Source organism: Bombus vancouverensis, chromosome 6 (assembly GCF_051014615.1).
Source record: "Bombus vancouverensis nearcticus chromosome 6, iyBomVanc1_principal, whole genome shotgun sequence".
Classification (NCBI taxonomy): domain Eukaryota; kingdom Metazoa; phylum Arthropoda; class Insecta; order Hymenoptera; family Apidae; genus Bombus; species Bombus vancouverensis.
The window spans coordinates 1,148,040-1,173,687 of record NC_134916.1 but is presented as its reverse complement, the minus strand read 5'-3'; the positions used below and the strand labels follow the sequence as shown (position 1 = coordinate 1,173,687).

At 30.7% G+C, this 25,648-nt stretch overlaps 1 protein-coding gene across 1 annotated transcript; it reads left to right on the top strand.

Moving 5' to 3' along the window:
• Nucleotides 1-3,898: 3,898 nt before the first annotated feature.
• On the top strand, nt 3,899-21,770 carry LOC117161315 (uncharacterized). The gene is made up of 20 exons (XM_076619643.1): nt 3,899-4,225; nt 7,257-7,562; nt 7,805-8,065; nt 8,651-8,798; nt 9,060-9,274; nt 9,746-9,898; nt 12,889-13,041; nt 13,179-13,316; nt 13,846-14,104; nt 14,208-14,380; nt 14,585-14,901; nt 15,155-15,735; nt 16,090-16,184; nt 17,076-17,413; nt 17,891-18,363; nt 18,510-18,834; nt 19,186-19,438; nt 19,758-19,887; nt 20,376-20,802; nt 20,947-21,770. Exons 1-19 carry the CDS (start codon nt 4,144-4,146, stop codon nt 20,779-20,781), a joined length of 4,806 nt encoding a protein of 1,601 aa, XP_076475758.1. The 5' UTR covers nt 3,899-4,143; the 3' UTR covers nt 20,782-20,802; nt 20,947-21,770.
• The last annotated feature ends 3,878 nt before the right edge of the window (nt 21,771-25,648 follow it).

The following is a 25,648-nucleotide window of genomic DNA, read 5'->3' as shown; positions in this document are numbered from 1 at the left end:
ATTTTGTCAAAATTTATATAATTATTTAAAGCAAAAAATGTTGTAACAGCTTACGTTTCATGCTTACCTCTGTTTTACCTCACTCTTGTAAAAACTTGCAAAGAAATTGATATGACAAAGGAATAAGATGGAAAAGATATAAATATAATAGGTAATAGATACACATAAGCATTACATTTAAATATATACTATTCTGTATGAATTTTATAAGAGGTAAAAAATTCATTGAGAAAATGCTTTAATCGTTATAGAATTTTGTTGATATAAAGGGAATCAGGGATGTGATACTAAACGACGATTATCCGAACTAATTTCGGAAATTAATTATCCTTGATAATTAATGTTTTAAATACTCAATATAAAGCAGTGAACAAAGTGTTTTTTAAAACACGGTACTTTTAAAAAGTAGGCAATTTCCAAGCTAAAAATTATCCGTTTTGTAGCGTTTCAATATAAATATTACTTATAGTTTTACATACGTAACAATTATTTTATACAGTAAAATAAAGAGACTCAGTCAATGAATGCATTTTTATTAGATGGGTATTTGCATACAAATAACAAGTATTTATCACAAAAAATAAATCTGTTGTAGCGAGTAAAACAAAAGTACTCTTTCTTTTCTTTTTTCTTCTGTTTGGAAAATTTGGTGTATTTATTAATTTTATACCTATTCTTATTAATTCCAATTCTACGTTGATATTTAAATTTTAATAACACTTCCGTTAGAAAATGGTCAATTTTTTATTATAATAATACCTTTTTCCTTCCGCACATATTCATTCTCGTTCTTGTTATATTTTTTCGAGGACAACTGACAAAGAAAATGTCAACTTCGTACCATCTATAGAAAATATTACGTATTTACAAAAATTCAGTATAAAAAGGCGGTTTTTATAATTCAAGTCCTGTTTAAATGCTATACATACACATAATGGGTACTGTGGAGTTATCGTATTTTGATAATTCAATTTCTTGTTTGGATAATCGACGTTTCTTTCATCGCCTGAAAATGTCCTAATTTCCAATAAAGTTTACCATTATTTAGGTAAGCTAGAATAAACCATTTTTCTAAATTAATAATTTATTATTGTACGTCTATAAGAGTTTGAAAAATAATTTGTAAAAATGACATGTATTTTCTATAAGGGCAGCAAGATTCATCTTATTTTTTTGTCTATTACATTGTAAAAAAATAATATTTGCGGAAATTACTTTAAGTTATAATTTATTACGATATTAAACCTTATCATAGTTTTTGTCATATTTTGCTTTGTATACTATTCCACATATAGACCTTTCTGTCTCTATATATATGTATGAAGCAGCATTTTACTTTTTGAATTATCAATTTAAAATAAGATGTAAAATGATAATTAAATTTGTCGTTATTTTTACGAATTCAATAATCAAATAATTATAATTATTTGTTTCAAGTTTCAGATGATTGAAACTCATGTATCGGAATTTTGAACTAATATTTTAAAATAATAATCATATAGTTTTAATTAAAGTATAATTGTGCATATTGTTATATTATTATAATATTATTATATAATTATATTATTTTAATTAAAAATACGCAATGGCGAGTATTGGTTTTGAGGAAACGTATGTAACTAAAGGCAAGTCATTTCTAAATAGTATATTTTCACTTTTCAAAGTTACCAGTGATCACATTTTCCGGAAAAATATCGTCATTGTAAAGAATACACAAAATCGGGTATACGAAAAATCAAAGATTAATCAAATATTACTATACTAAAAAATATTATTATATGGAATGAGAAAAAATGTTGTTTACTAATGACCGAAAGAAATTCTTTACCTTCCTCATATTATATCATCGTTATGCGTTGTTTATTTCAACTTCTCTTGATTCCCTTTCAAGGTATATGTATACCATATATATACATATATAAGTAGATTATCCAGATGGTGCCATTGAAAAGGATGTAAAAAAGGCACTTCAGGTTCGACGACGATGCGTAAGTATGCAGACGACGGATATAGATGGCGAAATATTTGATTTTTTTACAACACAAGACAGTGTAATCTGGGTATTAGACTGTTAGACGATTGCTATGGAGTTGCGCGTGTCATGGTCATCGCAACCTCGCTAGCTTGATGACTGTTCTCGGCCTACTGACTGTTACTCTTGCTCCTGTTGCACGTTTTTACTTCCGTCTGTTACCGAGATTAACCGACATTCGTATACAGAAAAATGCAATAATCTCTTTTTTTTTATTGTCTTTCTCTTTTTTTATGTAATTATTTTACGTTGCATCAACCACAAAGTTGGATTATGCTTTTGTCATTGTTATTATTTATATTACTGTATTGTTATATACTTATCATGTTTTTATTATTTACGTTTGCTCTATGAGAAAATGAATTTTCCGTGTATTTTTATTTTCTGATCTCTTTATATATGAATTAATGGGAAAATTAGTTCCAATAAAACATATTCTTACAATAATAGTTTCCTTCAATACATATAATACGTATTTGAAAATTTAATTACATAAATGTAATAGAGTAAATTTAGAAAACTTTTACGTGTACACTGCGCGTGTTACATTCTATATTTAACTTATACTTAATCGTCACGAATAGTTTTCTTCTACTTTTACCCAATATATTTAAGTTCATTGAAAGTTATGCGATGATATAATGTTAACGCGCCACACAACGCGTCACATATATGAATTGACTTGAATTTGAATGCTTAGCAGGCATCCGAACAGTAAAATATATAAGCAACAGAGTTTTTATAACTATATATTGTTTAAGTACATAAACGTTCTAACTACTTATACTACAAAAAATATTAAGAAAAGAATTAATTTGTATAAGAATTAATAGATTCTTTTATAATAGATCTTTTTAAATAATTAGTAGATTAGTGGGACATTGGTTAATAAATTTTGAACAAAGAAAATAACATGATTTCGTAAGACTGACTTCCGATGGAAATTGGTACTAATATTGGTTATTTGATTTCGATTTTCAATCGATACACAGAAATATATAGAGATAAAACATTTGAAGATATGTATTTCAAAGAGAACGAAGGACGACACGGATGGCCGGCAAGAGAGTGGTACGGAAATTTGCGAGATCAACAAAGCGTCTACTGTTCATGGAACACTGACAAAAAAGGATCTCTGATGCTAACATCGAACCGGGAACACATGCCGCGAAGAAGTCACTAGTACTACGATGATGATCAACACACTCTTGAAACTTACGGAGGGGGATTTTCTTTTGAAAATGAGGCACACATATGTATTACGTTGTAGTAATGGAACTAAAGTTCTTGTACATACATTATTAATATGTATAGAGGCGCATATTATGCATATTTAAATGTAAAGCAACAATTCAGTTAAAGTTAATAAAATCTAAGAATTTCGGTTTTCATACTGTTAGAACTATATAACGAAAATTTTGTTTATTAATGACCTAGTTCCCTTGTCATTTACAGATCCAGAGAAACCTAAAAATTAGTAATTGTCAACAAATTTTTCAAGTCTAAATTCACTGTAACAGTGTATTAAAAAATATATATACATGCACACATATTCGTATAACGATAAATAATAGAAAAACATGGAATTTCCAAATTACATAATGTTAAAAAAAGGAGTTAAAATTATTTATCACGAGCGAAACAACTTAGGTGAAGATATATAAGGATAAGAAAAAAAAATAAAAGAGAAAACAATCGAAGGATCTTGTTAGGGCGAAATTTTGAGCAAGTTCTCAATCGGCGCCGTTACTAACGACGAAATCAGTCTGATATTTATGCGCGCGCACACGAAACAGGGACAGAGTGCAGACGGGAAAAGGAATCGTATCGTAAGATAGAGTGGGATAATTCAAGAAATGAGATGCACATAGAAAGGTGCAGAGGAGAAAACCGTGCTACCGGCAAACTGAACGCTTTAATGCATGTCGAGCGTTTGCTCGGAACGCATCCGACGACAAAGAAGAACGATATTTCACTTTCAAGTCAACGATTCCGACTCAAACTCAAACTGGCAACGACAAACAGAAAAATTAAGAGAAAGATCGTGACAGTTTGAAAGATTGTGATATTTGTACGCGAAAACCAGTTCGTTTTATGGGAATTTTAAGAAGATGATCCGATTCGTCGATCTATGTGCGATTTTCTTTCTACTTCTGGTCATTCGGTTGGAGCAATTTTCTCTACAAAAGCGAGGTATCTTTCATGTTAAGAATTTTTTTGGAAAATGAGTTTTTATTCCTAAAATCGATTTTATTGTATTAATTGTTTTTGGATTTGTTTTTGGATGATAAATCTCGAAATAATTGATAGCGTAGAGCCTGTATTCAAATGTAAATTTTTTATCTAGACTTAGATCTTTTTTTCGCTCCACTTACTACTAGCATAAACAATGCATTTTCTTCTATCTGCTATGTGGTTTCTATTTTATTTAAAATGAAGAGAAGAATGTACCTAGTTGTTAAGAACGTAAACGATTAGATAATCTAAATCTATTAATCGTACATTTTTCCTTCGAATCATGTTTTTAACGATACTTTTAATGATTTGTAGCTAGAAAGGAAGAAACGAAGAACTTAGAGGATTCCTTGTTTATCATTCAGGCAGATGCCACTTTCTATTTGTTTTATTAATTTTATAAAAAGGAAAGAAATTTCGTGCAACACGCCTTCTTTCATCGATAACGGAGAATAAAGACAATTCTTCCAATTTTACTAGATGACTATGATAAATACATAATGGGATAAAATGGGTCATGACTATGATGTATGTACATCAAAATGTTCAGCCTGATATTCTGATTAAAACAATATCTTAATCTCGAAGAATATTAATCTTCGAGTTATTTAATATGCCTAATAAGTATGTTTTAATTCAGCTAATTGTCAATTATGGAAAAGGAAATTAAGTAAATTCTATTTATTTAAATATTAAATTCCTTGTTCGTAAAGAGGTGACAAACTGAATACGCGTTAGAGAGATCGCTTTCTTAGAATTGATAAGTGAATTGATATGAAGTTGACACGCGTAAAGTAACGTTCGGTAGATTTTTAGGATGGATAGTTTACAGTTTAGAGATGTTCATGGTAGTATTAACGAAGAAAAAGGATAGGCAAATTAAATAGAATGAATTAAATAGAATTAAGAGTAGAGGGACACGTAGTTCCGGGTTCGAGAGTAAATAATAAACGAATAGTAACTACTTGCATAGCTTAGAATCTATCACATTTTTAAGTGAAAGATGAGTGTTTTTAATAATGGAATATAATTATTTTTCAAACATATTTTGTCCTATTTTAAATAAATACTATCCATATAAACAACTCTAAAACGTTTAAATAAAGATAAGAATTCTTTTCTGGATTGAATTCGGAAACTATGTAGTTAGTATCAAATATCGCTAAGCTAGAAAAATTTACCGAATGTCCAACTGGACAAATTGTAAAATACAAATTAAATAATAATAAAAAAAAATCGCAAAGATGTGATAGTCAGAAAGGGTTGCGTAGTTTTCCAATGAAATAACAAGGAAACATACGTATGCGCTAGTTCCATTCTTATCATTAAACAAATTATGGTTTTGTTATTACTCAGTATGTATAGTCTTCATTGATTTATAGAGACTTCTAGCTAAACACTGCAACAAGAATTGCTTTTACCACTGTATAGTAATGCATAGCATATAATAATATATTCAAGCGAAAATAATGTAGGTATATCTCTCCTTATAAGAAGATAAGGAATATAATACTACAACAATATTAATTACTTTGAACGAAGGAATGAACGATAAATTAATATTTCCTTGTATTTATTTTGTATTTGTTGATATTTTCTAATATCAAATGTTAAAATTCACAGCGCATTTTAACATTAAAGAAATTTCGTATAAAGTCAGATGCTCGTATACATATGTATACATATGTACAGTATAACGTCTAGAAAGTTGATAATTAAATGCAGTAAAATTTGTGTATTGACCGTCCATCGAAAATGTTAAGAAATTTTCAATATTAGAAAATTTATTAGAATTGTGCAATTGTGTTGTCACTGTAATATGTACTAATGACAGCAAATTCGAACTATAATCGTAATAAACTAGTAGCAATATGTTTATTAGGATTATATAGGATTATATTGTTATTTCTTTATTAACAGTATAATGACAATGCAACGTTTCAAAAAACATTCAACAATATGTTTATTTCACCTATTTCATGTATCATATCTGAAAAACTTAATTCGTATGACTCATATGATTGAATTCGTTTAAAGATACAATAGAGTTAAATAGAGAGTATACTACACTACATTATACATATTTACGAGTATATCAAGCGTATCATATTATTCAATCTAATCATTTAAGATCTACATTTAAAATCTTTTATTTAAAAACAAAAGTGTTGTTGTATGAATATGATAAGCACATAGATGAAATTGAACCTTTAGTTTAGTTACCTTTAGTTTAGTTTAGTATAAAATTATATTAGTAGATAAATTTTAAATAAAACTTATACACATGTATATACGAATAGATGTGGAATGTCATCAGTTGGTATATTTTTTGCATAACAAACTGAATGTAATATATCATACGAAACGAATTACGAGTAAAAATTAAATAACAAAGGTTGGTAAGAAATAGTTGTCTATCTACAATTGTTCTTCTTATCGCTGTACATGTGGCAGCGTCAGGAAGGATTTTACGATTTCACAATAGACTTAAATTCTGCCGAGAGTTTGTGGAAACGATAGACAAATAAGACATCATTTTACGTTATAAATTTATCATCAAAAATAATTATTTTTTATACTTTACACTGATTTCCATTCGTAATGGTTTTAAAAATGACGATCAAAGCGGGAATAATAAAAGGGAGACGAACTACTAAAAATATAAAAATCGATGGAATAATTTGATATTTAACACTAAGCATTTTATAAAATTAAGAATAGACAAACCGAGTTTTAGTTGTTTCAGGTAAAATTTGTTAAATGTTTGAGATTAAAAGTATTAAGGTTTCTGATGCCTTAATTGTTTTATCGACGGAAACAGTTGTTATAATATAATATAATGTGAACATTTGGTGAAGTAATTTATATTCTCAAGGAAAATGAGAAAAAGGTTCAAGTTATGAAGAAGAAGTTATAAAGAATTATAAAGACCGATATAATTGTTATTAGAGAGATTTGTTAAGAGAAGTATATTTTGTTTGTGTAACAGAGGCGTTGTTCAGCGAAGCTAGAATGGAAGCAGAATTTGAAAAATGCTGTGGGCTTGGTACTTCGTGGGCTTTGGAAGGCCTAAGGTGTGAAAGGTTCACAGGGCCGGTATCTGGAGTGCCGACAGTCGAACAAGGTCTTTGCTTAGAGGCTGTGGACATCTGTTGCGTGAGAGCATATCACGAGGAACAATGCAAGAAAGGAAAATTCGATGCGCATGCTGGTTTAGCGTGTGTTTCTGATACCAAAAGTAAACGTTCAGGGCCGGGTGATTATCACCGTGACTGTTGCGAAGCTTGTAAACTGGGTAATTTACATATTCATATAATTTTTTGGTATTTATGTCTCTTTATTTTTTATTTACTTCTTCATATATATATATATATATATAAACAATTAATAATTAATAATTAATAAAAAAATTTAATAATTTAAATAACGGTGTCAAAATTATAATTTAATAATCCACAACAGAACCAGTGTTTTTTTAATTCTGTCATTCTTTTTCTTCATTAATTATTTTTCATTAATTTTTAAATTCCATCGAAGGTATTTTAACTGGATCTATGGGACAAGGATGCGCTTTTAAGAAATTTACATTTGGGAATCCATGGGATCCTGCATTTTTGGAATGTTGTTACGAAGCGTCACCGAGCACAACATCAACTTCTACCACAGATCTTACAAAGGCAACGACGTTCAGTGAGACTTCCGATACTGAATCAACTTCATCTCCATTAACATCGACTTCCTCATTATCTACTGAAACATTGGCTTCGACGTCTTTCTCCCCATCGTTACCTACGCCTCGTAAGTAGAAATATTCAATAAAGTCCTAAAACTTCAAAATCGATCATATTTTTATATCTAGTTCCTTCATTATAAAAGTCCATCATCAATCATTAAAATGATTGAAAAATACTGCGGAAGGTCTCTATCCCAAAATATCTTATCTTCTATGTCCATATTTTATTTGTTTACAAGGTAATTTTCTATTACCTTACATTGAGAGTCCCACGAGTGATTGTATCGCAAAAAGAGTTTTGCTGTTTTTGCTGTCACTTGCGGCGGAGAAATTTATTATAACTATATCTTTTAAAAGTATTTTAAGGAAGTAACAAGAAAACTGTTGCGCGATTAAAGATTAGTTGCAAGTATTCATACGTGGAAGTTTTGAAATTACAATCTCGAAGATAAATCAACGATTCACTTAGAAAGATATATTCAAATCTTTGCGGCATAGGAAAACAATTAGATAAAATCACGAATAATATGTGATTGAGAAATAAAGAAATAAAATTATAAATAAAAAATTCGACATTACTTGCCAGTCAACTTAAAATTAATATAACAACGATCATAACAGAAATGCAACGTCGTAACATTAATTTACAGCATTAGATGACATCTGTCAACTTATGAAGGGATTATTGTGTTCTGACATTTGTGTCCCTACGCCAGGATCTTATTATTGCAAATGTTACGAAGGCTTTACTCTACTAGAAGATGGAAAAACTTGTAGTCAAGACTTACCTACTGACAGGTATAAAAACTTTATAAGATATTTATATATATACATATATTATATTTTATTTCTGCAAATTTTACAATATTGTTCATTTTGATAAATATTCAGCGTTAAAATTATTATATAATATCTACTGAATTTATAAAATTAATTTACTATTCTATTTACTGTTTAATTTAATTTACTATTAATTCGTTTATCGAATATTTTACAAGAAAACAACATATTTTTGTTGTTCGATTATACTATGTCATTGTGCAATCGTATATGATCTAGATGCAAATCGAGCAATCCATGTGAACAACGCTGCACGGACAATGGAGTTGCAGTTACGTGTAGCTGCAATCCCGATTACGTACTGGCGAAGGATAAACGTTCTTGTTTACCTAAACCATCGGAAAACAAAAGTACAATTCCTGAGGATGATAACGAGTTTTCATCTCTTTGTCCCGCTGGTTATCGTTACAATGCTACCAGTCAAGTATGTGACGGTGAGTATGAAAGAGATATTCAAATCAAACTATTATTATTAATATTTTTCAAATGTCAATAAAGAGAATTTAAACTAACCATATTAACAGTGAATTATTTTTATGAATTAACTTATTATATATATATATAAGTTAATTTATAAATAAATAAATATATATATATTGTATGTGCATACATATAATACATGTAATATGTATTACAATGTAAATAAATGTAATACATATGATATATATATGGTAATACATTCTTCGAAGTTAAATTTGAATATCTAATTAATCTGTAGTAAGTAATAATTCATTTTATATCCTTTGACATTAAGTTCTTAATGTTTTATGAGTTCTAAATTCACTTTCAAGCATATTTTATGTTTGCTTAATGATATGAGCTTCATTTTATTTTTGTAATGATGCACTGCAATTTTGCTTGTGTCCTTGCTTACTTCTGTTGGCATTGTGTGTCCCACCGCTTAGACGTGAACGAGTGTGTAGAAAAAGGAGCATGTCCTGGTCACTGCGAGAATAATATAGGATCCTACACGTGCGCGTCCAAACATAAACTTGGATACGAAGAGGATACTTGTCCTCCTGGATACCAGTGGGAAGCCGCTACAGGTTTTTGTACAGGTTTGAATCTATTTAATTTTCTAATTGTTTAAGAGCACATCTTCAATTATTTATTTTATAATGTTTATTTTCAATATATCTAATTTACATATTTAAATCTTTTGGATCGGATATATAGTTTCTCGGCAAGTGTTCCAGAGTATCTACGTTATGTTCCATTACAAGGTTGAAATAATTCAGAGAACTTTTAGCTTCGATAACTTCCTAATGAATAAGTTTGGGGCATAAGTATGTTAGTACTTTTATGTAGATCACAAGGAACTGCATCGATTGCAGTTCAAAAATATAGGTTTACACTTTAAAAAAAGTGCAGTTGCATTTTTCTGATGCTCCGATGCACAAAGATGTATAAAATTAGTCGTATATTATGCACCGCCTGTTACTATTCAACTGCCACTTATGACATCTTCTTCTATCCCTAAGCGTTTAGGAGATTCGGCCTGTTCCAGTTGTGGGGGACACCCTGTACATATGTATATATATATAATGTATGTATGTATATATATGCATACATAAGTATATTATTTAACCTATTCAGAATTACAAAGGATATATTTCATGTATATACGTGATTTCTGTATATGAGTGTGTATGTTTTTTTATGTTTTAATAAAGTAATATACGCGAAGATAATGTACTTCTCAGATTTATAAAGTACGTGGTAAAATTTTCTATAGACAGATATGTGCTTGAAGTTGCTTTAATAAGTATCATTGATTTTAGCTTTAATACTGTTAATACAAGCCATAAGTTATTATTCCTAGCGTTCTTTTACTGGCATATCATTTTAAAATTAAAATATCAAACTACGTAACGAATTTTTTTTTATTTACTTTAGTGTTATAATATTAATAAATGAAGTATGATATTCTATACATACACAAAGAAGTTTTTCGTCTATATCGGATCTTAATCGTATTTATGCAGTTACTAGTGACGATAATTATAAAAGTAAATGCTCTATAAATTGTTTGTGAGAAGATATTATCCTTTTCTAAGTACTTTATAGCTGGCGATCTACAGTAAGTATGTATGTAGATTTTTTTTTAGAATTTATTTAATTTATCTTACATTTAAAGTACTCGAAACATTTGAGGATTAAGCATTTTATGGCTGTAAAACAATTACCAAGTATCGTAAGTACTGTTATGGCGCAGCTTCCTAACTGAGTTAGGGTCGGAGAATGTGAAAATTTCTCACAAGGAATCGATAAAATTTCCTAGAAAAGTTGTTCGGCATCCGAATAACGTTCAGGTTTACGAAGGCAAAGGTTTTGGGTTTTTAGATGTATATTCTTAACAAACTCGGTCCTTGACAAACAATATACAAGTTATATACTCTATTATATTTGATGAATATGAATTACACGATGTTTGACGATTTATGAATGAACTCTTTCCGGCGATCACTCGATAGTTTTTATATCCGTGTTTGGTATGTGTTTTGAGACAGCGGCTGACATCAGAAGCGAAGTTCTGCTAGCCTTGCAGAATGCTACTTAACGCAATGCTTTGAAACGAGGTTAAAAATGTGTCCAAGTGCCGATGCTGATACTGCGATATGAAGTGTTTCTGTCGTTTTTGGGTCCCTAATCTTCCCGAACTGTGCACAACAGTACATCGAAGAATTTAATTTTTATCTATTTTATCGATTTTTCATTTTTCAATTAATGTTTTGCAATCATAATTTACTTTTTATTATATTATTACGAGTCGGGGTTTTGAGCAACGCGAGGGTATTTCGTGGGAATACCGTTACAGTGTAACAAGTGTACGAACGGAGCTGACGCGAGTTCAGGTAGCCACCAGGATTATTGTTTACGAGGACGAACCTGACGCTAAGTCAGTGGGTCGCAGAAGGGTGTAATTTTATGAACGAGCCCAATGCGAAATCGGGAAGTTAATGGCACAGAGGTTGCAGACGAATTCGGTGCGAAATCAAAGCCGAGGTGGTGTTAGAGAATTGAAGAAAGTGCAAACGAATCTGATGCGAGATCAGGGAGTCACAAGAGAGGTTTAGTTTTCATTGACGAATCCGATGGGAAATCGGGGAGCCACTGGCTTGGAAAAACTTGTTCTGTATTGAGACGTGTGAACGTACCCGATGGAAAATCAGGGAGTCGGAGAAAATGTTAGTAAGGCTTCGTGTAACTTTGATTAGTAAAATGGAAGTACATTCCACTATGTTGTACATTGTACGCTATACAGGATTGTGGGCTTGAATGTTAAGGTTTAAATAAATCGGTTAAATTATTTTATGCATTAATTTATATAACATAGGTATATGTATTGCATTCAAGAGATTGTTACGTTACAAGTGGATATGTCGCAAATAAATGAGCGAAGACTAAGAATAGCTTGCAGAAATACCGCACAGAAGTAGAGTATTTAGACCGTTTCACGGATCCCCAAGGATTAATGTTGATCGAAAGAAAACTTTAACCCGATTCCACTATACTAGCTCTTAACGAACGTGTTGCGAAGCAACACGATGACACTTTTCGTAACCGTTCTGTCTAAGAAGCACAATTTTTCACCTCCTTATACAATGTACTGTGAAAATCTGGAAACTCTACGTGGCCAAAGTGGTTCATGGAGTTTATTGTACGAATATGGAAAATGTATAGATTTCCGAGAACGGTATCCACCAGATGTTTATCAGAACTGATTAACATAATCGCGGCTATGTCTCATTGTTTAGATAAATTCTGATAAAATTTAGATAAAAAGAAATTTTGGATAAGGATACCTTTGTTTCCGTTTCGTAGAATTGAAATAATGCAGGTAGAGGCCGGATGTTATTTATCTGTAACGATATTAATTAACTTTCAAAAATTTGAGTTACGTTAGATCAATGAGAATTTAGATTATCTTTGCAATTTTTTATTACGGCAAGAACATGTTATATCTATGTTAGCATTTGTAAATTGATATTTTATATAAAATACTATTTTGTGGACGTATATTATCTAATTTCAATGTTTTTTTCAGATATCGATGAGTGTCTTGTATTACCGAAACCATGCCCCGGAAAGAAAAATTTTTGTGTCAACACCCAGGGCAGTTTTAGCTGTCTAGAAATGAAGGGAATAAAATCTTGTCCCGCTGGATTTAAATTCAATAAATTGTCACAGCAATGCGAAGGTATTTATTGTATAATTTAAAATGTTAACTTAAAGGTGAAAACGTAAGGGTGAAACTTATCATAATGATACACGCTTTTTGCGATTTCTTTGTAATAAAAAAGAAAGATATCAACCTACTCTTGTTTCCTTTTATAGATGTGAATGAATGTGTAGAAGGCATTCATAGCTGTTTGGAAGGTACAGAAGAATGTCGTAATATCGATGGTGCTTACGAATGTGATGTAAAATGTGATGAAGGATTTATTTACAGTGTTAATTTGGGTGCCTGCATAGGTAACTATTTTCAAGCATTCTATGATTTATTAATGTGATTATTATTCAATCGAATATGTTTTACTTGTTTGATATTTCTAATGATAGGCTATTTATTACATCAACAGGAAGTTTCTCCTTTGATATTTTTATGCTCTTCTATAAATATGAGATATGTGCATGCACAAACTTTCTTTTATATCCTAACACTAATTAATCGAATGTTTGAAAATATTTTACCTCAAACGCTATTACGTGAATTTACGTTGATTCAGCATGTATCCGTCTTGCATGTGAGTAAGAATTTATACACCTGTTTAATACTTTTTCATTTCTTTATTTAGACAATTTTCTTTATCTTCTTAATCCTCTTTCCAAATCGATACGTTATTTCTAACATGAAATAACCATTCCATACAATTTTTGGAATTTTAGTCGAAAAATTAAAACGTGATGATTCTATTAAAGACTACTATTGAAATATAATTTTTATTATAAACTATTGCAACCTTTTATTTATTCTGTTTATATATATGTATTACATTTGTAGATGTGGATGAATGCTCTGGCTCTAATAATCCTTGTCCAAGTTCAAATACCACCTGCAAAAATATGGTAGGTGGTTACGAATGCTTGTCTCTGAATCATTCTGAATCTCCGTTTTCAAACGATAAGTCATTGATTTGTCCTGCGGGATATAAGCCGATAAATGATTCCAGGGAAGCATGTATCGATGTGGACGAATGTAAAGAACAATTGCATTCGTGTGAAAATACAGAACAATGTGTTAATGACATAGGTAGTTATAGGTACGTTTTTTAAGGGATCGTTTCATATAACAATTTTATGTAACAATTAATAATATTAATCATCGATATGCGTACATATTTTTAATATATTTCAATTAATTAGATGCGAACTATTAAGTGACCATGATACGAATTTACGTGGAAAGGTTGAAGATACTCATGCTTATTCGTATAAAAGGGGACATAAATTACTAAGTTCAATCTTTCCAATTGTTAATGAAACAAGGAATTGCGAGAGAGGTTTCATATTTGATCAACGAAGTCAAGATTGTATCGGTATAAGAGTATTCAAATTTTGTTTATTTATTTATGTATTTTTTTCATGTGAACATTTTCATTAAAATAATTAACGTTCCATTCGACAAAAAATTAGTGTTATCTCTATTATATATTATATTATATCATATTATATCATGTTATATTATATTAATAAACTTAATCGATTGTTTTTAACTTTGTTATAAATTCTTCTTTCGGCAGATGTCGATGAATGTAGCAATGGTTTATCAAATTGTGGAATCGGTGAGCAATGTATAAATTTCAAAGGTGGATATAGATGTTCTCCAGTATGTCCGTCTGGTTTTCAGTTGTATAACAATAGTTATTACTCGAGTAAAGAATCTTGTCAAGATATAAACGAGTGTGCACTTGGATTACATTCTTGTAATGTATCAACTCAGTTTTGTGTTAATACGAACGGTTCTTATATCTGTGAAGCATTTACAACAACAACAACAACAACAAGTTCAACAACAATTAACAGGCTATTAGATATTAAGAAGAACCATATAATGCAGGTATTGATTAATATATAAAATAAAATAAATAAATATATTGCTTCTCTATTTTATTATAAATTCAAAATTTATTTTATATTAAATTTAAATACATGACGTATGTATATTCGTTTACATCTTTGAATTTTCTTCTTCGGTCTTTGTCACAAAGCTATTGCACACTTTAAATTTTTTGGATAACTAATGGCGTTTTCCTTTCACAGTTATAAATGATCTAAACTTTTAAAAAATATCCGTGTAATTTATTTTGTAGAATATGGATGGTCACGTATTTTCGGAACCGTGTAAACTCGGATATGCTAGAGATATAAAAAGCGGAGAATGTGTGGACATTGATGAGTGCGCAGCAAATCTGAGTTGTCGAGACTACGAGCAATGTCATAATAGTCCAGGCAGTTTTATGTGTTTGCCACTATGTACCACTGGCTGGTATTTTAATACAGCGACAAAGGGTTGTCAAGATGTCGACGAGTGTCTTTTAGGCAGACACGATTGTCCACAGGGCACTCATAAATGCGTTAACACAAACGGTTCCTTTTTGTGCAAGTTAATTCCGCCTTGCAGCAGCGGTTATAATCGATCTTTCAATGGTAGCTGCGTCGATATCGACGAGTGCTTGGAAAATCTGCACACCTGTCGATTAGAATTACATGAGTATTGTGTCAATAAAAACGGCAGCTTCGAATGTTTGACTAGATTACCGTCTTGTCCATCGGGTTATCAATACTCCTTAACTACTAAACGATGCGAAGATATCGACGAATGCGTTCGTGGCCAACACAAATGTGACACTAGACTTTTTGAAAAATGCTTCAATCTACCTGGAACTTACAGGTCTACATTATTAACTTAATATTTTGAATTTTAAGTTTTACAGCATTACATCAGGAAAAAAAGAAATTAAGATGTATTTCAATCTACAACATAGTCACCATTATTTTGAGTTCAGCTTTTCAGTTAATAGAAATTAATTAATTTTCGTGAATAATATGTATCTATTAACAAGCGTATACAAATGCGCACGATCTTACGAAGTGCTTTAAAATTTTTAGCGAATTTTCTTTCTTATTTACATGATTTTATTATATAATATGACCGTTATGTAATCGAGGAATTTATTTAAGCACATAATGTGGTTAAATAATTCTATAAAATTAATCAATCGTATCCGTATCGTAATGTGTTTAGATGTGAAAGACCTACATCGTTTGAGCAGCGTCAACGTCAGAAACCTGCTTGTCCTTCTGGCTTCAGATATCATCCTAGACTAAGAAGGTGCACAGGTATATTTTACTACATTTTAATTTTCCAATTGAATTTACTTAAAATTGTTGTTAAAATACTATAATATTCTCTCTCTCTCTCTTTCTCTACATAAAACAAAAATTAATTTGTACATAATTTTCATTTTAATTTTTTTTTTTAACATATGAAATTAATAGAATAACTTATAAATTAATTTGTAATGATTTATAACTTTTTTCAGAATGGAAATTGACAAGTTTTGAATTGAACGTCGAAAGTTTGATATATTACGAAATATTTTAAAACAGTATCCTTGTTCGCTTATCGCATGTGAAGCATAGTGTAAGGTTTAAGCTCATTTTTGTTATAATGTGCATATTATTTTTGTAATATAATATAGTATAGTAACTCGTGATATGTTTTGTTATTGCTCGTTTTATGTGTGCAAGTGTTATAAGATTGCGATAAAATTCCATCAATGATCAATTCCATTTTATTTACTTATAATTAACATCAACTTGTTAAATTTCTTGACTAAACATGAAGTGAAAGCATGTAGCATGTATTATAATGGTCATTTAATATACTTAATAGGTATTACAGCAAAAGTAATTTTTTAACAATCGTCGCGTTATATAACTTGCCATGGATTCGTATGTAAACAGCAACATACTTGCAAATGGTTTATTTTAAATAATCATTTGTTATTAAAACTTTATTTTCATGCCAGCGTAGTCCAACAATAACTACATTGTATAGTTATAGTAATTATTTACTACTTACTTATTATTAGACGTGTTAGAATTATAAACAAATAGAAAAGTAACTATTATTATTCAACTTCATTGACAGTTTTATTGCAAAAACGTTAAATATTTTGAATCTTTCGAACAAATTATTGATGAGAGATAAATTATCGTATTTGATAGATATCGACGAATGCGCGGAAGGTTTGGACTCTTGCGTAGGTGAAGTTTGCTATAATCAACCGGGTGGTTATAGTTGCGCAACACCTCCGAAGCCGAGAATCAGGAAACCGCCTACGACAGCCTTGCCAGCACCATCAAGCAAAAAGTGTATGCCTGGAACGAAATTCGTTAAGAATCGTTGTGTCGACATCGACGAATGTAGGGAAATAGATGACGCGTGTAGTAGCAACGAGGACTGCATCAATACCATGGGAAGCTACATGTGCGAATGCAGAATTGGTTTTAGGCGTGAGAATTTAACTCAAGCCTGTGTGGACATTAACGAATGTCAAACGCAGGTAAAATACATATTTCCGACTATTGTATTAACCAGCAATGTCAATGAAGCTTATAAGTTTTATGACAGATTTGTAGAATTATAGAACTAAAACTTATATTCAACATCAGCATATGCATTTTACGAGTTTTTATTCGCTTCCAATACGAATAAATTATTCTTTACACGATAAAAAAGAATTGCCTAATGATATCTTGTATCAAAAGCTATCAGTAGGTTTCTTAAAGAAGTGTTTTTCAATGTGTTTTTAATTTTTATAATCATTTCACTCGCTTCATCACTTGTTACAAGTCGACGCAAAATTTTGGAGTATGTTCATCATTTTTCTTTGGGCAATGTCACGGATAATTGTTATTGTCAAAAATCAAGAAAAGTCGACAAAGGCAGTTATTTTCAATTGCGATTATTTTAAATTAAAAAATTCGATGAAAATCTGATTTAAATAGACGTGACAATAGATGTGAAAATTTTATTACAGGAAGATAGCTGTTTGCAAGGTCAAAGGTGCGATAATACTATAGGTAGCTACACTTGCACTCGATACCTATCGTGTGGTACAGGATATACTCTGAATGCCGCCACTGAGATCTGCGAAGACGACGACGAGTGTCTACTCGGTACACACGACTGCGGACCGGGTTATCAATGTAGGAACACACTTGGCTCTTATCGATGCGACCGTAACCCACGTATGCCGGGACCACAGGCTCGTATTGATATCCCAACGACGCTAATGACAACCACGACCAGTAAATCAACATCCATATCCACATCCATATCTGCAGCCGTTACTCCTACTTCGTTAACTATCCCCGGGAAGGGAACGTATAGTTGTCTACGTGGATTTGAGGCTGGTTCTGGAGGAAAATGCGTGGATATAGACGAATGTCAAAAAGATCCGAACATCTGTGGCAGAACAATGCGATGTATGAACACTCTTGGATCTTATAGGTACATCAATACGTTGGTCGATCTATTTTTTACGATTTAGCAAATTATTTTAATACGTGATATACAATTTAGATTTTGAAACTGTAGAAACTGTGCTGCAGTTTTCAGTTCAATTCCCCAATAATTGTTTAATATTGAAATTTCAGGTGTGTATTCAAAGTAATATGCAGTAATGGGTTTACTTTGGATCCAACATCAGGACAATATTGTGTTGACATAGATGAATGCGCGAATGGTACTCACGAATGTACTCCGGATCAAACATGTGAAAATAGAGTAGGTGGTTATGTTTGCACTTGTCCACCAGGACACGTTGCTGGGCCGAATAAAGATTGCGTTGATATCGACGAATGCAGTCTTTATAACGTATGTGGACCAAACAGTCAATGCGAAAATACCATCGGTTCTTTTCGATGTAACTGCGAAAGTGGTTTTGAAAATGTTGGTGGTTATGCTGGCGGTAATTGTCAAGTGAGTTATTCCCATTAATTTTATTTCCAATGCTTGAAGAATTTCACTTTTTACATGTTTGTTTTTCCTAGCTATTATGTTTTATCAATTAAAATGATTATTTATAATTAATTATGATTTAAATACGTGAATGAATCAGTAAGTTACACCTACTCGTAAGATGTGATCATATATATTGAAAAACGATAATTGGTTTATGTTGATAACAGAAAAGAATTTTTTCATTCATTTGTATCTTTTGTTAAAATAAAGGAACAGCGTAATTTTATTCATTCAACCTCTTACTTATTAGGGAAAGTATTTTTTTATTAATTATTGTTAATAAGATGATAAAATCTCAAAAAATTTTAGGATATTGACGAGTGCCAAAGGACCCCTGGTTTGTGTCAACATATGTGTTTCAACGTCTGGGGTAATTACAGATGTGCCTGTAAACCCGGATTCAGGTTAAACGCTGATAATCGTTCTTGCACAGACGTCGATGAATGTACGGAGTTCAAAGATAACAACTTGTGTGTAGGAATTTGTGAAAATACACCAGGAAGTTATGCTTGTAAATGTCCAGATGGTTACAAACTCGGACTTAACGGCCGTACTTGTGAAGGTATGCTTGTTGTTATCTTCAAATTGTTAAATTATATTATTTAAAAATTTTCATCCTTAACTGTTAAAGGTTCGACGAGTAAAACGTATTGTATGCTCGATGAGAACTCTTGAGGTCGTTTATTAAAGCGTGTTCTACCTCCATTATCTCGTTGTTATGTACTTATAATCTGTACTTGACCTAGTCATCGAAAATGTGGGCCATTAGTTGAATCTCAAGTTGTTTCGTCTGTCCTTGACTTTCCTTTGATGATAAAATTGATAGCACACGTGACATTTGTAATTTCTTTTAAATTTAATTCTTTGTTACCTTTTCCAAGATATCGACGAGTGTCAGGCAGGACCTGTCTGTAGAGGAGCAGATGAAATTTGTCACAACACTAGAGGTGGTTATCGTTGCAATAAAATAAACTGTCCCGTGGGATATCACCGTGATCATGAAAGAAAAAAGTAAGTACATTGGTTTTTACAATATCAATACCTTGTATTACTTATTACATAATATACATATGTATATGTCTATATATGTTAGCGTTCAATGTCACATTGTTCTACATAAAAATAACAACGACTAATATGACACGTGTGATTGTTACGACGGTATTCTTTTCTTTGAATATAAGTCAAGTAAAACAAACTGATTTGCTCCGTAAGCAGCGTAGTTCCATATACAGGATACATAAAAACATTAAAAACCAATAATAAATGTGATTGTGAAAACATAATTTACATATGTAATATTTTTTACTAAATTCTACTAGCTTTTTTCAATTTATTAATCAGTTTTAACTTCCCGAATCCGCCGCATATATAATACGTATGTACATGCATATCATGTAGATAATTTATGAAAATAATAACATATAATACCTATATACATAACATAATTAAGTAACTTTTGTGTAAACCAATTATATAATAGATTACTGAAATTTCAGCCGATGCGTGAAATCGTGGCCGTGCCATATCAACGATTCACCTTGCCTTAGACAACCATCGCATTATTCATACAATTTCATTACTCTTGTGAGCATGTTACCAATTGCACCTAACAGACCGGAAGAACTATTTAAAATGAAGGGATATCATCTGCCGAGCTCAACGATACAATTCAGTATGGCATTCCTGGAAGCGCGTGCACCACCTGGGGTGCAACGCGCCACAGAATCATGTTTCGCATTGAGAAGGCCTGCACCAACACAGGTTGTTTTGGTAATGACACGAACCATACAAGGCCCCCAGGAAATCGAACTCGATTTAAGTATGGAAGTTTATCATAATACGATCTTTGCCGGAAGTGCAGTAGCAAAAATTATAATTTTCGTTTCTCAATACGAATTTTAACAACTCTTGGGATTTAAAAAGGCAAGTGCGTAATTATCGACAAATTGTCGCGTATTTCGATTCATATTTGTATTGACAAATTTTTTTGGTACAGTTTTCACTATATTGGTAATATTTTATTTTAATCACTCTAAAGTTACTTTCATTTCTCCACTCTTATTTTAGATTATAATTTCCTAATCCAAGTTTAAGGAAGCAAGGTATTATATTCGTAAATGTAACTAAGATTTAAATATATATTAATATCATTTTATAGTACGTTCTTTTTTAAAAAAAAGAGTATTTCTCATATTCTTAAACTGTCACAAAGTAATTATATTACATATTTGTTACTAGTTTGTTATATCTACCGTACGGTGTTATCATTGCAACTTTCCACGGAAATTTTCAAATAGTATCTTTCCACTTTTAATTTCCAACATGCAAAAAGAAGTATCGAAGACGGGCAGGAATAGTTGTAGAAAATGTAAAATGAATCATAACGAATGGAACAATAATTTCACATTGTATTTTCGGTAAATAAATCGATTTATATGTACATAGGGTATATGTGAGTTTGAACACGTAAGAAAGCGAAATAAAATCACATTAATCGTTCTAAATTAACTTTCTCCACGTTACTGTACTTTGTAAATATGTACCTTATCAAAATCGCAGTTTTATAACACGTTTCAATAACGAAACGTTTCTTTTCGTTATATTTAACAATAGATCTATCGCTAGTGATCATACTTTATGTACGTATACAGCAATTTTCAAGAGAACCGATCATATTCACTATATCTAATTGCCTATTGTAAGTTAAAAGTAACAAGATTTCTAAAATATTTACGCAATTATTGTAATTGTACATATGTAATTACATATGGTGGTATATACCACATACCATATGTATATACATGTTATATCGTCCATATTAAATTTAAAAAATTCTGCATACTTACATATAATACGAGCATGTAAATATACGTGTATTCTTTTGCTGCACACCTAAATATTTGATTATTCCTTTTTCCCTTATGAGATGTATAACCTAATGCTAACGAAATAGAGATCTTTAGCATTCACTGCTATCTGGTTGCACAAAACAGCCACAGCATGATTAGCGGTGGAAAATATCGATAAAAAGTAAAATATAGCTAACAGAATATACATAATTGCGTGTCAATCTAAATTCATATAACTCTACTTATAACCTACAAACGCGTAAGTCTCCATCAGCAATAATATTATACGTGAGATCCGTATTAATGAGTTTCTATGTCAATAGATAATAGATGCTTCCCATTCTTTAAACTCATCATAACATTTTTATAATATACAAGCTTCAGTTGTGACTTCGTGCTTAAAAACATTTTCTAAAAATTAATCTTCTCTTAAGTCCTCGTACATGTACATTTTATTTCAATTGCCATTTCATTTACAGTAAAAGCATTTTAAATCGCTATGTTTCATAAATGCACACTACTATCTATTTTGCGCATAAAAAAGATTCAATATTGATATACATATTTTTAACAAGCTAACATAAGCGATAGTATCCAACTTTCAAGGAAAGCATCCAACGGTAGATTTTATAAAGTAATCCTAAACTGCTTTTATAGTAGTTATACATCAATAGCTATTAACAAGTATACTTATGATATAACTTATAACATATGTGTATGTGTGTGTATAAACGTGTGTGTATAGTGGTAATATATGTGTATATAGCAGCATAATATTGTACGTAGTATAATGGTAGGTATATATGTGGGTTAGTAGTAACATATTACTACTGCCAGTACTACTAATAATGATAATAAATCTAATTATAACAGCCTGCATGCAGCAAGAATACGTCGCTGTGGCATAAACATGTGGATGACAATTTATTTTCACCTATCTTCTTCACTTTTATACTCTTATCCTATCGAAAAACCGCGTGAAAATCGGCGTGACTAGGATTACTAAAGATCCTTAGATCTCTTGATTAAGCAGGTGCGAACAATTCCAAGTTTTAAGTCAATTTTTAGCCATATTAACAGACTATTTTAGTAGCAATGCAATTAAAACATAAAAGACATATCAATATTTGAAACATGGAAATCATTTTATAAATGAAAATTTATTTTGTGTCAAACATTACAAAATATACATATAATTTAACCATAATATCAGCTAAATTCAATTTATTAATATACGTTGCATACTGCTTAAATTAATAATCAAGTCTACTTTTTCCAATAACTTTTGACATTAAGAATTAATCGTTTTTAAGATAACAATTTCGTCCAAGAGAAAGATAAAGAATTTGGCACAATGTTTATATTTTGAAAATTTAACATTAAAAAAATTTTTAATTTATATAGCACTGAAGCTACCAAAAGCCAAATATTACTATATGTAAATAATAAACTGACCCTTTTTTATATGAATTTGGATTTAATTTCAATTTATTACCTAATTCGCACTTGCTTATTTGTTAGTAATTATCATCACAGAGATGTCAAACGAATGTCAATTTCGAATAATTGGGTATATCGAACCGTATCAAAAACATATCGAAACGGTATGAATGTGACTCATATATATTTATATGTATCGTACATATTACTACATGTTGCCATTCATTATAATTCATATGTATATTTACTGCGTACTTCGAGTTTCAGTTTCTGTATAAATTATATAACTTATTATCGCCCTACTTTACTTGCAATTAGTCCCCGTAATTTACAGAAAACATTTACTATAGTTTATTATCAAAACCATATACCAAGCTAGTTAAAGTGTTGGGTAGATTATTTTTTTTTTATTTTTCGTTGAGATCTTTTTCGGAATCTTTTTCGTTCCTTAATGACAAAGTTGCAAAATTGTAAATGAATTTATTAAGAGAAGTGAAGCTATTTGCTTTTTTTCATTTGTGGAATTTAAATACTAAATTATACGTTAACAACGCAAGAATGCTATTCTATGATCAAATGATCAAACAATTAAAAGAATTAAGAAAAAGTAATTTTTGTGAAAATTTACGGGGACTAATTATATTAAATAAACGAGTGATTTACATACATAGTAATTTTAACAAACGAGCGTTTGGCACCAAATTTATCAAAACAAAAAACTGTTCTACATATGTGTTATATGTATATGTATGTATGCCAATTTAATTGGTCCGCTTAACTTTACATGTTCACTGCTATTAGTATCAAAGGATAGATGCTATTTAAAATAATTTATACCAGAGTTGTTCAACTAGTGCTCTATTTTATTTTATTTTATTTTAACTGATGTTTTTAAAAAAAATCAAACTTCTCTACATTACACTAATAATAAATCTTAATTTATATTGTAAACAGACTTTTGTTCAGTGTAGGCACTTAGAATGTGAACGTGTGATGTTTTACCGCATTCTTTAATAAATATACCATTTCTAAATACAATTGTATCATCCTTTTTTGTTTACTTTTTTTATTACAAACTATTCTATTATTATAACAATATATTAAAATAAACATTTATTCTTTCGATTTCCCTATATGTTGAAGATAACTTATTATTTTATATTTATTGTTACTGTATATTAACAGCAATGATTCAGAACACAAAGTTGAACAATCCTGATCTAATGTTTTGCAAAGGTAACAGTACTTGTACTATAATATACATACATATGATCTATATCAAAGCAAAACATTAAAAATGCTCTTGTATATTCTTAATTCGTAAATATTTTGGAAGCATACTTATTCCATTATTACACTATCCAAATTAAAACCAATTACATATAAGATAGTGTTCATGTGTTATCACACGAATTGAACTGTGGCGGATCGGTATCAACAGGACGCCAACAGGTCGAGGCATCAACGCGGCGCAACACCTCCCGAGTCTGACGAATCCACCGGTAGTCCCTGCCTTAGACGTAGAGGGAGTCTCGCTAGGTGCGGTATTTATATCAATCGCTCGTATATTCGACCGCTAGCGAGTTAGACAGACAGACTCGTTGTCGTCGTAGCCCTCTAGTGTTGGCGGTTGGTACCCGCGGATCGCCCGGGAGGTGTTGCGCCGCGTTGATGCCTCGACCTGTCGGCGTCCTGTTGATACCGATCCGCCACAGAACATTTGTTGTCGACAAGATGCACATATCTTATGAAAACCAAAGATTTATGAAGAACAACTATGAATGTGCATATTGCACATTGTTTTGAAACTATTTCTTAAACATAAACCTAAAAAAATAATATATGCAGTATTTAGTTTGAAGAAACAAATACCCAACATTTTGGTTTAATTCCAATTAAAAAAACAAATAGATATATTCGTAAGATACAAATCATGTCTAAAGGTAACTGATTACTTCTTTGAACCGATATTAAGAAATAATATTACAAACGTTAAGGCGTTATAGATCCGGATGTATAAAATTCATAGTCGTATAAAAAAATATATAAACTAACAATATAATGGAACAATGATGTTAAAACTAATATTTTTTCCCATTTTGTATAAACAAACTTCGCATTTGATTTGGGTGAACGATTAATTTGTTTCAAAGCATGAATTGAAATTTCTGAAACTAGTCGAATTCTAACAAGAGTAAATGTAGGTATACACACGGTATTGCGTGTGATACTGTATTTGGTAATCATTTTAGTCGCAGGCTGGTACGATTGTGTATATCGTCAACGACATAACTGCGGATACGATTTTTACAAAATATGAATACGCGATTGTTTGACATTTTATTACAAGTATTGTTTTTAGAATTCTATTCTTCGCTTTATATACTTTAATTAAAAGTTTACGAAAACCTTTACGTCTAAATGGTTTTTAAGGAAGAAAAACGAGGTAAAATTGCCCTCATTTTTTAAGTCAGTCTCCC